The sequence below is a fragment of the Embiotoca jacksoni genome, unplaced genomic scaffold (genome assembly GCF_022577435.1).
Source record: "Embiotoca jacksoni isolate LCO1_2020_lvr unplaced genomic scaffold, fEmbJac1.0.p SCAF_7, whole genome shotgun sequence".
Taxonomy (NCBI): domain Eukaryota; kingdom Metazoa; phylum Chordata; class Actinopteri; family Embiotocidae; genus Embiotoca; species Embiotoca jacksoni.
In genome coordinates, this window is record NW_027185425.1 from 20736512 (window position 1) to 20752707 (window position 16196).

The 16196-nt window shown below is 45.0% G+C and overlaps 1 protein-coding gene across 1 annotated transcript; it reads right to left on the reverse strand.

Annotated features, from left to right (window-relative positions):
* Positions 1 to 1951: 1951 nt before the first annotated feature.
* Positions 1952 to 15919, reverse strand: sh3bp5lb (SH3-binding domain protein 5-like, b). The gene is made up of 6 exons (XM_069176088.1): positions 15071 to 15919; positions 14723 to 14785; positions 12610 to 12738; positions 7661 to 7822; positions 6584 to 6757; positions 1952 to 5032 (listed from the first exon to the last, which is right to left on the reverse strand). The coding sequence occupies exons 1-6, from the start codon at positions 15326 to 15328 to the stop codon at positions 4433 to 4435; spliced, it is 1386 nt and encodes a 461-aa protein (XP_069032189.1). The 5' UTR covers positions 15329 to 15919; the 3' UTR covers positions 1952 to 4432.
* Between the last annotated feature and the right edge of the window lie 277 nt (positions 15920 to 16196).

Genomic DNA, 16196 nt, shown 5'->3' on the forward strand with positions numbered 1-16196 from the left:
ACAGAGTGGTGAACCTCTCCCCATCTTCACTGCTGAGAGACTCTGCCTCTCTCTATGTTATTGATCTATTGGCAAGTAACATAATTAGTTGAGGTGTTGATCAGGTGTTTTTTTTTTTTTAGCTTTATACAACTTTCCCAGTCTTTTGTTGACCCTGTCACAACTTTTTGCTGCCATCAAATTCAAAATAAGCACATATTTTTCATAAAACACACAAATTTCTGTTTCAACATTTGATATGTTGTCTTTGGTCTATTTTCAATTAAATATGGGTTTATGTGATTTGCAAATCATCACATTCTTTTTTTTATTTGACCCGTACAGATTTCTCGATTACATTTGTCCATACCTGATGCATATAATGAGGAATAAACAAAAACATTTCTGACATTTGTGAATGCAGATTTTCTTCCTATTTCATCCTAATCCAGTGAATTTAAAAAAATGTGCAGCCATTATAATGTCTTGCCTGGCAGGTTGTGCCTGATGTCCAGTGTTGCACAATAATGACTGTAGAGATGATTATCTGTGACCACTTGGTGGTCGGCAGTGTTTTGACATCATCTTTCATCGACTCAGTTTGTGTGGAACCTCGGTTGAGGTGATACCAAAGTAGTTACAATCCAAAACTTTTACCAAATAGAAAACCAAAATAGGTGAGTAGAGTCAAGTCATGTACCATGCTGTGCAAAAAGAGATCAGTGGAGTGAAATGCAACTTACGTTCTCACATAAAAAGGAAGCTACACTCATTTGCAGTGGAACTCACGTTTTCCTCCAGCCTTAGAGTGGGTCGATGCAGGTCTGCTCCTCCCAAACCTACGACGTGTAGTAGGCTTATCTGAGCTGTGTATTAGAGCTGGGAGCATAGACTGATGCCATATTTAAATCATATCATACTGAAAGCGTGCCTGTGTTACTACAGGTAGACACCAGTCACTGTGGACACAACTACCGGACAACAGTGCATGTTAAACACAGACTAGACAAGATTCATAAATTCATCAAACAAAACTACACAACAACCTTCATCTAAAGTTCGTTACATTAACTAATCTTTGTTACTGGACCTTTTCATTTTTAAGAGGACATTTCGGTTATTTCTTTCACAGTTGCAGAATCTTACACTATGGCAGTATCTCAAATTGGTGAGTCAATAAAAATGATCACAAATTAAACAGCTGTTCTGTGTTTATGATGTCCCTGCAGAATTCCTGGTTCTGCCAGTACAAATCCTGTGTGAGGGTTGATGATCGGTGTCCAGGTCTAACCTGCTGAAGTCAGTAAATGAACCAGCCTGGGATTCCCTGTGCAGATGTCGACCTGTGCGAACTCACGTCTCCAGACACTTAGCAGCATCACAGCCCCCATCTTCTGCTCGTCTCCTGGTTTATCATGCGTGGGAGGAGGGGATGTGTAATCCTGCCTTTCACACTCACACACAGCAGATCTGATGAACTGCCTCGTTCAGACATGCATTTGGACGTGGAACAGGTGCATGTGCGTTCAAGCCTGACTGAAAATCTCACCACGACATGAGAATTATGGTCCACTTTAGAAACTGATTATTGAAATGTGATGTGCTCCTGAAGGTGGAGGATCTTCCCTCATCTGAAGGCTCGGCCAGCCTGTGACCTCCCCATGCTTTAGAGGACATTTTTGGAAATATACTTTTAGTCGCATAAGAAATGAAATTTAAAACGATGTCACCATGTTGGGTTCACTTCCTGTACCATTTCAGTGCTTCACAGGGTGAACACACAGGAGACTGAAGAAACAGCAGTATTTAATAAAACAGGATCTCAGTGTCGTTTCATGGCATTTTCTGACTTTTCAACCACATCCCATGGTCTTCATCAGCACTTCAACCATGAACTTTGACTTTGGGTTTATATTTGGTCGAACTTTCATTCCCCACTTCACTCAGCAGTAAAACTGAACAGACAGCACAGTAAAGTTACTGCAGTGAGCTTTTTAATGTTCCACAAAATACCATCTCCATGTTGAATAAAATACAGATGTGTTTACACATGTGCTGCTCCTGAAACAGTTCACTCTCACCAAACTGTTAACACAAGGCTTCTCCAGCAGAGTTGTAAACCAGGCTTCAGAATGAGCTCTTAAACACACTGTAAAGAAATTCAAGTGGAAACACACAGCTGCTTTTCAAATTATAACCTCTGAAAAACCAAGTATCCACACAGTGCTGCTCCAGTTTCCACCGCCTCTACACACAGTGACCCACAGAACCGGGTCCAGTGAGAGGACTTTAAAATATTAGCAATCACGAGACACCACTTACTTCCTGTTGGAGGGGAAAATAATGTGATGGTCAAATTATATTCAAATTTATCAGGATAAAACTTTCAGTTGATTCAGTAGTATCAGACTTGCATCCATTATCTATACCCTCTTTATCCTGTACAGGGTGATAGGGGGCGGAGCCTATCCCAGCTGACTGCGGTTCACCAGCTGACAGTGGACTTTTTAATCATCATCCAGCTCTGCACTGATGGAGAACCTGCAGCAACATCACACACATTCAGAGGGTCCACATTGTTGGAAACACATTTATCTTCTGCTTTTAAAAAGATTTTGATCACAGATGGACTCGGATCATTGTTAGCCTAGCTTAGCATAATGACTGGAAACAAGGAAACAACAAGCCTGGTTACAAAAAATTTACAAACAACAGCTTAACAGCAGTGTTAAAACAAGTTGTGGTTTTAGAGGAATTACATGTTAAAACCATTTCAGACAGGATATTGGTGTCAATGTGTTAACATGGTACGAAGCTGATGACCAGAAATACTCAAAATATCATCAGTTTTCAACATCAAACACCTCGAATCCACCTTAAAAATAACCAGCATCTATCAGCTCTCATTCAGTCTCCTTTATTTCACTGTAAGTGTGAATAACAGGGTTTATTAATAGTTAACTCACAGGCACTTTAAATAAAATAAAATCTATCACCAACATTTCTTCTGTTTGGCAGAAATCAGGACGTCTGTCGGTGAGCAGCACGGCTCCTCCCTCTGGCTTCATGGTGGCACACAAAATAAATATAGATTCAGGAGAAGGATCCCTGTGTGATCTATCTCCAGGTCGACCTCCACTCATCATGTGTTCGTTATGTTTATAGATGTTTCATCCCAGTCAAGAATTACATCCACAGTCATGGAGCTGCTTTTAACTACTTTAAGAAAGGGATTCCTGCCTGGACCACGGAGACAGATGTCTGTCCTCTCAGCTCTCAGACTGATGTTTAGCAGCTGGAGGTGAAGGACAGTTTGTTTGGAAGGATTTCAGAAAACTAAAGTATTGATGACAGCAGATCTGAAGCAACACCTCACAGAACTCCTTGTTTTTAACTTTTTTACAGACTGCTCTGAAACCAGACGTCCCACTGCCACAGGAAATCCATTTTCATGCAGAGATCTCGCACTAAGCCTGAGAGACGGAGAGTTTATGAGTTCCACCATCAGCCGAACCAAACAGTGAAGTGTTGCTCTGACAGAAGCAGGTCAGCACACTAAGAAGCTTCAGATGATTTTAAAAGCAACTGAGAACCCGTCAGTGAGGTTGATTCTGTGAAAACGGTAACTACAGCTGACAGGTGAGGATCTCTGCAGCACAAAGACACCTTCACACTGCAACACATCTTCACATACATGCACACAGCTCAGCTACAGCTTCAAGGAGGACCGTCCACAAGTATGTACCACTCTGACGGAAACATCTCAGGGACACCTTGAAGGAAGTTCTTCGATTTCTGGGATTTAAAAATGTGAATAAAATGAAGTGTGACGAATCAGGAACCTCGAGGTGTCATGACCTCACTGCAGCTGCATCATTTCATCATGGTCCAACAGAGATGTCTAAAAAACACTTCATCCACTCAGACGCAGCCTTTCAGTGTGCAGCGATGGAAACTACAAACCAACACGTCATCACAGCTCAGAGAGGGACCGCTGGAGGATCGACCACTCAGACTATTACACACTACAAAATAATGAGGTTCAGATCACCTGGATCAACTGTGTAACGACTCTTCTGACTGCTCCTGTTTCATGTCAGGTTTCCCGAACTATTACTTCAGTGAACTCAGTCTTATTGTGACTAACAGGACTGACCCTTTAAACAGGCTGGTACCAAGTCCACATCCAGAGGGACAGAACCACATCTGGACTGAAGAGCCAGATGTCTGCTGTGAACCTGTCATGTGTTCTTTGTTCTGTGTTGGAGCAGACGATCAGTGCTCTCTGCCGGCCGCTGTCCCCTGAAGGTCCATCAGTGATGTCCCTCCTGCTGTCTCTAACCTCAGTGTCAGTCCAGCTCTGTGTCCGTCTGTCTGTCAGGCCTCCTCCTGTCTGGACTGGTTCTGGTTCCACTGTCCTCCCTCATCGTACGCTCACCATGATCCCCTCTCATCATAGACTGACACTTCTGTGGTGCTGCTTCACAAAGCTCTCCTGCTTCTCTTTACTGACGGGCCCCTTGTCCTGCCGGGGCCCGTTGTCGCTGACGATGACCCCGCTGACCGGCCTCTCCTTCTGCTTCCTGTCACGGACCCACTCATCCCCCAGCACACTCCCGCTGTCCCCCAGGTCCCCCAGGTGCTCCACCGAGTCGCACTTCTCCAAGTCGGAGGCGATGGTCTGCAGGCTGATGACGGACATGCAGTCGGAGCCGGCCTGCTCCGCCTCCAGCCGCTCCCTCTGGCCCCACCCACTCTCTCGGTGCCTCTCCACCCACAGCCGGGTCTTCTCTCCGTCGGCCCAGTCGCTCTCTATCCCTCCGACCGCCTCACAGCTGCTGACCTGCGTCGCCACGGCAGCTCTGACCTCGGCCTCTGCCCCCACCGGGGAGCTGCGGCCCCCGCAGACTGCAGCACGGCCCCTGCTGGCCCTCTGGCCCCTCTGAGTGTGGATCTGCTCGCTGATCTGTTCCAGGTTCCTCAGGGCCACAGAGTACCTGGTCTTCACTTTCACCACCTGCCGCTCAAGCTGGACCACCTTCGCCTTGTGTTCCTGAGAAACAGTGAAGAGCAAATTATCAGTGACACGATGAAACAGCTCTCAGCTGGGGGTGGGCCTCGCTCTCTCGTCTGTACTGGTACCAACAGAGTCTGGTACACGTTTTCTATAACAAACTGATGAAATCCATTTGAACAAAAATAAAATGTTGAGTTACACCACATCACAGAGAGGGTTGGAACAAGATCCTCGAGGAGTGAACATCAGCACATAACTCCATTCAAAGATCAAACTTCTGCTCTCAGCATCCTCTACCTGACCCCTCGCTGCATTTTATTGGAAAAATGAATCAAAGCAGCTCAAAAAGATGCAGGCAGAGATGTTTTCAAAATTCCACTGAAATTATCTACTGACAGTTTGTGATGCCTGTAAGGTCGATCACATCCACTCCAACAGGACAGCTGAGAGTGACCACAGGTGAAGATCATAACAGCTGTAGATGATGTGGAACATCACAGAGCCGGAGTTCCTGCTCACTGATGAAGCATAATAATAATATGTAATAATAATAATAATAATAATAATGACAATCAAAACTGCAAGCAGTGATATGCGGGCCCTCGCACGGTGCATGTTGGGGAGCCGGCGGGTCAGGGCGGGGCGGGAGTGTTATCAAAGATGTAATGTTTGAGGAAGATCGGAATATGTACATAAAAGTTACAGTCACTTCTAGTATCATGACGAGACGCTCAAAATGGTCGCCACGCCACGGGCACACCAATCGACGAAAACAAATTCATGATGCCAAGAGACTTTTTTGTACATCTCGGCGTGATACCCATGTCCAACGAATTTGGTGCATGTAGGTGAAACTAGGTGCCGGGGCTGCAGTCTAGGGGGCGCTAGCGAGACGTTTGGCCACGCCCACTCCCAAAACACATCAGCTGTATTGTCTGTCCACGCCGGATGCATGTGTTGAATGTGCGAATATTACCATACAGGTGTCTTCAGGGCGGAACTGTTATCAAAGATGTAATGTTTGAGGAAGATTGGAATTTGTACATAAAAGTTACAGTCAGTTGTAGTTTCATGATGAGACGCTCAAAATGGCCGCCACGCCATGGGCACACCATTGGACGAAAACAAATTCCTTTGATAACTTTTCATCTCCCAGTTGTTAAGATAGGACAGAGAAAACTTCAGGTTGGTACATCAAAGTCTGTAGGAGGAGTTCGTTAAAATACAACAAGTGCGATTTGCCAAAAATGGCGACTAAATTCAAAATGGCGGACTTCCTGTTTAGTTGAGGTCATGCTACCAAGAGACTTTTTTTGTACATCTTAATGTGATAAACACATCCAAAAATGTCCACACCCACTCCACTAGAATACAATTTTTTTTTGCCGGGAGAGATGTGTGTACCAACTTTCATGAGTTTTTGAATATGATAAAGCCTCCAAAAAGGCAAATCATTTGTAAGAACAAGGACCGAAAAGAAAAATAATTCCTTGAATAACAATAGGGCTTTCACACCATGGGTGCTTGGGCCCTAATAATAATGTGAGGAATATGACAGCCTGTTAAATAACCCGTGCTGGTACTCACCTCCAGGATGTGATTGAACTGAGCCTTGAGTTCGAAGTAGGGCTTGGACTTGAGGATGACCTTCCTCAGGGCCTTCTGCAGCGTCTGGACTCGAGCCTCGGCCTCCTGGCAGAGCTGAGTGACTCTCTGGTGCTCGCGCTCACTGCGGAGACGCTCCTCCTCCGCCTCGTTCACCTGGACAGGACAGGACAGGTGACTGAGACACGAACACATTCTGCATGCCTTCTCCACAGCACACTGACACTGACTGGTTTATTAAAGGAGAAGCACCGGGGTTATTGATAACATTAACCAGGTTCATTGTTTCTAAGTGTTCCAGCAGTCTGACAGTGAACCAGCATGAACAACAGCAGGACCCTGAAACCGACGTTCCTTCGCCACCTCATTATTTGTAACTTTGTCCTGAAATAACAAATAAACATGTCAACAAAAACATTTTATTCCTATAAAACAAAGTAAATAAACATGAATCTACTCATGTACTACAGTATATATTTACAATACATGTGTACATGTATGTGTTGCTACATGATTTTACAATGTGTTGACAGACAATGGTTTTCAGTAATGTTCCTGAGCCCATGCAGTGATTTCCACTAGAGATTTGTGTCTGTATTAATATAATATATATATATATATATATATTTACTGTGCATGCAGCTGGACCGACATTTAAAATTTGTGATCACAGTCAATTATTAACTTCACTACTGACAGTATTTCCATTGTTTTCTCCATCCACACAAAGAAGCTACGTACGATGAAGGATGTTTATATCATTAGATACTAAATATGACATCAATAATGATACTACACACTCTCACAGAAATGCACCAAAACAAAGGCCGCTGTTGAGGTCATTTTAGGAAGTCTGTTATAAACATCAGCGTGATTTAGATTCAGATGTTCAGTCCAAGAAATAGTTGTGTGTGAACACATCCGCTGGGCTCAAACACTCCCCTACTGCAACTCCTTCTTCTAATAAGTAAACCAATAGGAGAACATGTGTCTCTGTCTCCGAGGTTAAGCCACATCCCATGATGTCACTGATATGTTAGTGTGGAGGGGTGTGCGTACCTTGGCGGTGGCGTGGTTCAACATCTCCTGCCAGGTGGGGTCCATGGTGTTCCTGTCAGCCAGGAGGCCCTGCTCCGCCACGTACACCATCTCTCTGGCTGCAGTGTGCATGGACACCGCCCGCTCATACCGCAGGGCCGCCTTCTGGGTCTCCTGCTGCGCCTGCACAAACACAGCAGCTGAAAAACACTCACACAAGCTGCTGGAACAATGAACACACTGAACCCAAGGTAAGGATACAAGGAGCAGGAGGAGCTGGAAGAGGGGAAGAGGGGAGGAGGGGAGGAGCTGGAGAAGCTGGAGGAACAGGAGGAGCTGGAGGAGTTGAGGAGTCGAGGGGGATTTGGAGGAACAGGAGGAGTGGAGGAGGGGAGTAGCTGGAGGAGTCGAGGAGGGGAGGAGTGGAGGAGTGGAGGAACAGGAGGAGTGGAGGAACTGGTCCTTTAGAGTTGGTACTCCAACAAGGCTGCATCCACACCAACAGGTTTTCGTTTCAAAACAGACCTTTATCTCCTGTCATGAGTCCATTTCAGAACAACTAAAACAACTCAAATCAATCTGCTGAGAGTGAAAGCAAGTTCAGACTCGGTTCCTCTATTTCTGTTTAAATCCCTGTCAAAGGTCTGTTTCTCTGCATCTGATCCACCCAGAACCTGCTGGGACGATAAAAAGCATCTGGAGACTCTGTGCATCGTTCTTTCTCTCTCGGAGTTTCTTTTTCTTGTCGTTTAGTTGTAGCTCTTTTCCTCTTTTCAGTTTGTTCATTTTTAGAGCTGCTCACCAAACGTTTATTCTTCTTTCTTCACTTCCTCACTTTTATTTGACTGTTTCTAGACTTCCTATTCCTGTATTCTCCTTTTCTCCTCGAAGCATCCGCAGTTTGTAACTCAGTAGTAAACTGACTGAGCTGACAGTTCCAGGTCCTTTTTTACTTTAGAAATCTCTTTAATAGTATTTTAGTTTTATTGTCCAGCTTTCAACATTATTCATTGAGTTTATTTAAGAAAAGTGAGTGCAGCCGAGTCCGATTAGCAGCTTCTCTCTGTAGGGCTCTTTTTTCATTCTTAACTATCTTCAGCTGGAAACAGCCTCGTTCCTCATCATCCTCATCATCCTCATCATCATCCTGCTGTGATCGGATCACAGGTGGTCAGATAAAGTTCAGGTGTGAACTCAGCCAGGACACATTGAGATCCGATCTGTTCAGACCACATTCAGAGGTGGTCTGAGTCGCATGTGTCCACATTCTCTTTGCAGTGTGAATGCAATCTGTCCTCAATCTGCCACACTGGAGGACCGCCGACTCAGCTGATGTCCTCTGAATATCAATAAAATAAGCAGCGCTCCACGTTCCTGTGTTGGTATCTGACCCGGTGCTTCCACATGTTACCGTCACGTGACAGCAGGTTGTTCGTTTCAAGTTTTTTTTTTCCTCCATTCAGTATTTCACCTGAAGATCTGTACCTGCTCTTCTTTTATTTAATCTCCTGTGATTCTGCTGAGTGCAGCTGAACTGTGCTGACAGCAGGAGAGATGTACTAAAAACTTGCAGTTATAAAGCACCTGATCAGTGAATTGAAACACAGGCTGCGATGTGAGGCTTGTTTCACCACAGCCCCCTCTGGGTTCCTCTATTTTTCTTTGAGTTTATCTGTTGTAATTTCCGACACACGAGACCAACAGCTGTGGGAGAGCTCCGCCCCCTCACACAGTTCATTGATCACAGCAACAGAGACTGGAACAATTAATTGATCTGACCTGAGCAGATCAGCTCCTGACGGTTCAGGTTGTAAATTACAAACTCACTGAACTGTGACATTTTTGATGATGCCATGTACAACAGGATCAATAATGTCTTACTGCAGATTGTCTGAAAATGTGGACTCTTATTTTCAGATTTAAACATTTTAATCTTTCCAATCCATCCTAATGTGCGCCCACTAGGAACTGCAAACATTCTGTATGTAGTCATACAGCTGGTTCTGTTCAAACACAACTCAATCCTAACCCCAGCAACGACCTTTGAAGCAACTCTGTAGTTCTTGTGTTTAGTTTTGCCCTTACATTAACTTGGGAGAATATTTTGTCCAAAGCGAGTCCAGTTCATTAAAAGCTCATGGGAACAGGTTTGTTCAATGCTACAGTGGTGTCGTCAGTCTAAATGTGAAAACTCAACAAATCCAGACATAAAAGTGGAAATTTGAAGGAAGGGGATTGTTAACACACTATAGGTGGTTATCAAAATAAAACAAAACCATTGTTGTTAGTTCAGTTCAGTACAAAGTTGGTTAATCGTGAGTGAGTGAGTGAGTGAGTGAGTGAATGTACTGAACTGAGAAAAGATTTGGTTTTATTGTCAATGAATGCAGCCTTTTTATTTGGTGTTATTTCTTCTTTAGAAGTTACATCATCTATCTTCAAGACTGATAGGATTTATTTTGAAGGGAGACACATCACATGTCTCCATATAAATAAAGCCAAAGTGTTGCTGGGGTTTATCCTGATCAAAGAACAAAGTCATTCCTGCCTACAGCTCAGTGGGATTTGTCAGAGCCTGTAGGAGAGAACATCTGTTGGGAGGTTACTCTGATGTCATGGAAGGTTTCTCTGGATGAGAAATCAGCAGGAGGACCAGCAGGATGGAGCAAGACAGCAAAAATATAAAGTCACTGCTGAAAGGTTAATGACTGCGTCACTGTTTCATATGCAGTCTTTACATGACAGGTGCAGCGGTTAGTAAACGGCTCTGGGCTCAAACCTGCTGGTTGTTACGTTCACTGTGGTTTAAACTGGCTGTACATGTGAATGGGAGAGTGAGTCTGTCTGATGGACTGACCTGTGAACAGTTTATCAGGCATGTTGTGTTTTGTATGATATAATAAATTGACAGGCTCTTTGAATCTGCATATGAACTCTAGACTCTCAGACAGAGTTGAGCAGGTCAGATTATTAATCTGTTTTTTCAATTAGACCTCTGCTCTTCATCCAACCATGATGATTACATCCTCCAATGACTCTTCATCACGGTGATTAAACCTGACTGCTACTCATGTCTTAGTCCTTCATTGGTTAAATAGTCTTGTGTAATTAATGAGGTATCATTACATTACATTACAGTCATTCAATCTCAGTCACCTCCGACTTTAAAAGGACTACATGTCACCACCACTTTACTGCACTGTATGAGACATCAAATCCAGATGTGGATGTTATGATTTGGGGTTAAATTAGATTAAAATGTCCTTTAACTTCCAACTCTGATTTAATTAATCTAATATTTGCATGTAATATATGAAATGTTCATTGTGCATATTTACTTTTCCTAACAATAATTATTGTATATTTCCCTACAGATGTCTGAAATGATTCTGTATTTATTGACAGTCTTCATCCTGCCTCCGTCTCACTGTCCACACACCTGTGAGGGGTTTCCAACCTCCTGCCTGTTGTGTTTAGGTGCTGCAGGGAAAGTCGGGTGTTTGTCTCATTATGTGAAATTACCACAACAACATGAGAGTCAACTAGTTTACATTGAATAGAAAAGTCAGGTGTCATGTGTGTTCGACCAATGACTCATCTTCTAATGCTGTCGTGTGACAGAGGGGGCAGAAAACTAACGTCACTATCCACAACTTGAAACAGAGGCCTGAACTACGAGGCAGGTTCAACATATCAACGATGTCATTCTGTTATCTGGCTTAACTTAACCTGACCAACATCACCATGTGAAGAGGATCACACAGAGTGGGTTAACAGGGTTCTCCAATCCAGCTGTGAGGGTGTCACGTAAATGGGCGGGGTTTGAAGCATCTGACCAATCACAATTGTGGACAAGTGTCCTGGCAGCTTAATAAACAAAGAGCAAATTACAATATGAGACAGATATGAAGAAGTTAAAAAGGCATAATCCATCTGAAAGCTGCTGAATGATGATGGACAGCTGATAAAAAAAATCACAGTGAATGTGTGAATGTTAAAAGGCTTCAAATACTGTGTCCTGCAATAACATCTAAGTACATCTGACTATATTTACAGCAAATTAAAGTGTTTCTTAGATGTATTGTGGAATCAGAATCATATATTTATTGCAAGGTACGTTTTGACATAAAAGGAACTTGTCTCGGTGTCGAAGTGCAAAACTCAAAAAAATTAAACGAAAAATCATATATTGAGAAAAAAACACACAAAAGGCCGGAGATGTGTGAATAAATAATGTCATGATGAAGTATAAAACGATGTTAGTGTAAATGTACACAGTGTAAACAGTGCAGTGTAATATTACAAAGAATACTAATAACTGCGTTAATGTAAGATGCAGGAATAGATGTGATGAGTTCACAGATGTCAGATTACATGTCTCGGTGTGTTTGACATTTAGTCTCATCCTCTCAGCTTCAGCCTGGAGAATTAAAAGTGAATTCAGAGCAGTAGGTAGGTTCACTGTCACATCTTATAAGTACAACAGGTACACGGCTTCAGTGCTTCCTCATCTGTCACCACCACTGCTGTGCTCTGCAGGAATACAGCAGACTAGCTGCTCTCAGTACATCCAGGAACCGTTTCCAAGCTCTGCTCACTGTCTCAGAACCAGAGACACACTGGTATCAACTGGGTTTGGATCCAAAGGAGAGGCATCAGAGAACATCGTGATGTTTCTTCAGCAAACATCTAGAGGAGGATTTAGATGGTTCACCATAGTTTCCTTATCTGTTGACTAAATTAATACTATTCAGGATACTCTCCAACAACATCAATTCAGACAGGACACTCCCAGTTTGTAGCCGAGGTCAGAAACCAGGATGTGCTGTGTTTTAAACATTTTGTCTTCCTCATCAACATGAATTAAACACTACTGCAAAAGTTAATGTTCAGACCTGATAAACTGCCAGCTGAGCGCACCTCCCTCACAGTAATCACACCGTAACGCACATTCAGTGAGCAACACGCACCTCTTTGGCCAGTCTGCGAGCTTCATAGTACGGCCGCGCCTTCTCGATGCAGGCGCCGAGCTGGGAGCCCTGAGCGTTCAGCTTCCTGGCAGAATCCGTGAGAATCCTCCTGTAGCTGGACCTGGCATCCTGGAGGGAGTGCGCGCGCACACGCACACACACACACACACACACACACACACACACACACACGACAAAACACTGCAAATCACATACAGAGAGCACAGCATGACACTGTGGGACAACTGAAGTGATCGGAGGATGAAAAGGCGTAAAACTTTCTGCCCGAGGTCGTTTTTAGATATTTACCGATCACCTGGGGGGACCAGGTAAAGGGGGGGAACTAGGGAGGGGGGAACCAGGTAGAGGAGGGGGGGCCAGGTAAAGTGGGGAACCAGGTAGAGGGGGGGACCGGGTAGAAGGGGGAACCAGGGAAAAGGGGGGAACTAGGTACAGGGGGAACCAGGTAGAAGGGGGAACCAGGTAGAGGGGGGGACCAAGTAAAGGGGGGGGACCAGGTTGAGGTGGGTGACCAGGTAAAGGGGGGGACCAGGTTGAGGGGGGGTGACCAGGTAAAGTGGGGAACCAGGTAGAGGGGGGGACCAGGTAAAGTGGGGAACCAGGTAAAGGGGGGGACCAGGTAGAGGGGGGTGACCAGGTAAAGTGGGGAACCAGGTAGAGGGGGGACTGGGTAGAAGGGGGAACCAGGTAGAGGGGGGGACCAGGTAAAGGGGGGGACCAGGTTGAGGGGGGGTGACCAGGTAGAGGGGGGGACCAGGTTGAGGGGGGAACCAGGTGCAGTGTGACCCTTCACTGTTTAAGCCTGCTACTTGTCTTGTAACACAGCAGCTCATTCGTCCCACACTGTGAACCAATCATGTTTGAGTAACCAGGATACTTATGAACACCAAACAACTCTGAAATACTCACTGGGTCCTTCAGTCATGTAATTTAAATATAAAATGTTAAAATGATCATCAGGACTAAGATTAAAACGTATCCCTTCAGTTTTTGATAAACCAGTGTTAATAAGCCAGATGTGGTCAGGTTTTTTCATGGTAAATTCCTCTGCAGATAAAACAGGAAATACTGCAGGACGCTTTACAAACTATGATCAAAGGAAAGTTCAAAGTTAATGCAGAACCAGTCAGCTGTGAACTCTGTGGGTCACCTCACTGGTTGTAACACCAACATCAAGTGTAAAGAGGTTAAATGAAGTCAATTAAATCCAAATTGAATCATAAAACCCAGTCGGGTTATAAGTGAAAGTCTGACTGCACCTCAGTAGAGAAACAGAAATAGAAAGAGATGACGAGTCAAGAAGACGAGTCAGAGCCCCTGAAGAATGTAAGCCTTTGTTCAGACTGCAGGTCAATCACATCTTTAAGACAGACTGTCCACAGTGTTTTGGATGTGGTGCATCCAGACATCGCCAACATATATACATGGGTTGCCGTGGTAACGACATACGAGCAGCTACGCTGGTGACGCAGCTTTCCAACATGGAAGCTAAGTTGCAGCAGACCTTTTATTTGTTGTCGTCCTCCATAGAGACAAACCTCTGCTCTATGACCGCTCACACGTTCTGTCACTCGGCCTCTGAAAATGACATCATTGTGCGTCTCTTTGCGAGTGACGCAAGAAATCCGATCTGAGCTGGCAGAGCGTTCAGACTGAGACAATCTGTAGAAATCTGACTGAAGTCTCATTTCAAACCTCCACGTGGTTTGAGTCTGATTTGCAAAAATCATTTTTTTTTTTTTATGTTTTTTTTTTTTACTGTCCAGACTTTCAAAAATCATCTGGATCCAACCTGTAAATGACAAAAAACTGATTTGGGCTGGCAGTCTGAACAAAGCTTAAACAGATGGGTTTTTTTTATGTTTAATAATCCAGGATATGATTAAAATTATCATATGACATACATTTATGATAATGAAACACACCAGGAGGTGAGTGAAACTTAATAAAGTTAAGTCTCTAATAAAATACTGATTCCCTGTTGTGTAAACAGATGTGTAAAGATGGATGATCGCGGGGCCCCAGTTGATGTGCGCCCCCGGACCCGGACATGTAGGAACGGCCCTGAGTGCGACAGAAATAACGGGCTCACATCCAGCTGCAGCTCCAGCTTGTTGATCTCGTCACTGGCCTGGTTGAGGTGCTCCAGCTCCTCCTGAGGATAGCGGGGAAACACGAGGTTAGAAGCAGAGCAGAGAGAGCTGAGGAATAAAGCAGCAGCAGAGTCCGGCGGGACATCCGGTGCCCTGCGCTGCCGGCTGCAGGCTGCCCTGCCCGGGTACCAGTCTGTGGCGGGGATGCCTGGAGCCATGTTCACTACAGCGCTGTGACCAGCTGGGTTTAGTAAACATGGCACACGTGCAAACATAACAACGGGTGACCTGTTTAAAATAAGTAATACTTCAATTATTTGGTCACTGACTATTATTTTATAACTTGCCTGAATTCTTGGGTCTAATTCTTCCTCGTATTTTCCGGATTCTTCATCCTTCCCGGTATTTTTCTGGTTCTCAGCCTCTCCGTTACCCCCGCACTGCGCTGTCACCTCCGCGGACTCTTCCTCCACTCCTGTCCGCTTCAGCGTCACGGTGCTTCCCGCTCCGCCTTCCGCCTCTTCCCCCGGGGTCTCCTCTCGCAGACCGGCCGGGTTAGGGCAGCCCGCTCCCCTCGGAGTTTCACGCGAGGTCCCCGGCTCCATTTGCGGCCTGTCGGTTAGCAGCCGTTTCCTGCCGTTAGCCTCCCGGGAAATCACGCCGTCAGAGAGTTGGCGCAGTTTCTCATCCTTCACGTAGAAACATGTCGCCCTGCGTCGGCGTCACAGACATCCTCCGGTCGGCTAACGGAGCCGGGCCGCTGCATCAGTCCGGCAGCACCTGACTCTGCTGCTCTCCTCCGGCGGACTCATCCTCCTACAGACTCGGGCATCTCTGTAAAGTGTGATGGCCTCAGATTTAATGGACGGGGGTCGACTTGGTCCCGTGTTAAATGTGGTGTCCGGTCTGGTCCCGGTCTGGTCCCGGTCTGGTGGGGGTCTCGAGCCCCCCTCCCTCCCCCCATAGGGACCAGCTGCTGTCGCTCCTGTTTTATAACCATAATACTGACTACTCATGTACTTATATCTGATCTCATGGTCACATGGTGTGTTGTTATGAGGTGATTTAGATATTCATGAACGACCAGTGGTTCTGTTGATGGTCCTGTTGATGGTTCTGTTGATGGTTCTGTTGATGGTCCTGTTGATGGTTCTGTTGATGGTCCTGTTGATGGTCCTGTTGATGGTTCTGTTGATGGTCCTGTTGATGGTTCTGTTGATGGTCCTGTTGATGGTCCTGTTGATGGTCCTGTTGATGGTCCTGTTGATGGTTCTGTTGATGGTTCTGTTGATGGTTCTGTCATCACTCAGCATGGAGGCGACCCAAACGTGCACTCACATGACACGTGGTTACAACAGGTGACGTGGTTAAGTAGTTAAAAAAAAAACAGTTGCTAGGCAACAGTATATTAGCTTCACAGCCAACCAAACATGAACTTCCACGAGCTCTAACATTTCTGTAAATGTGAGGAAA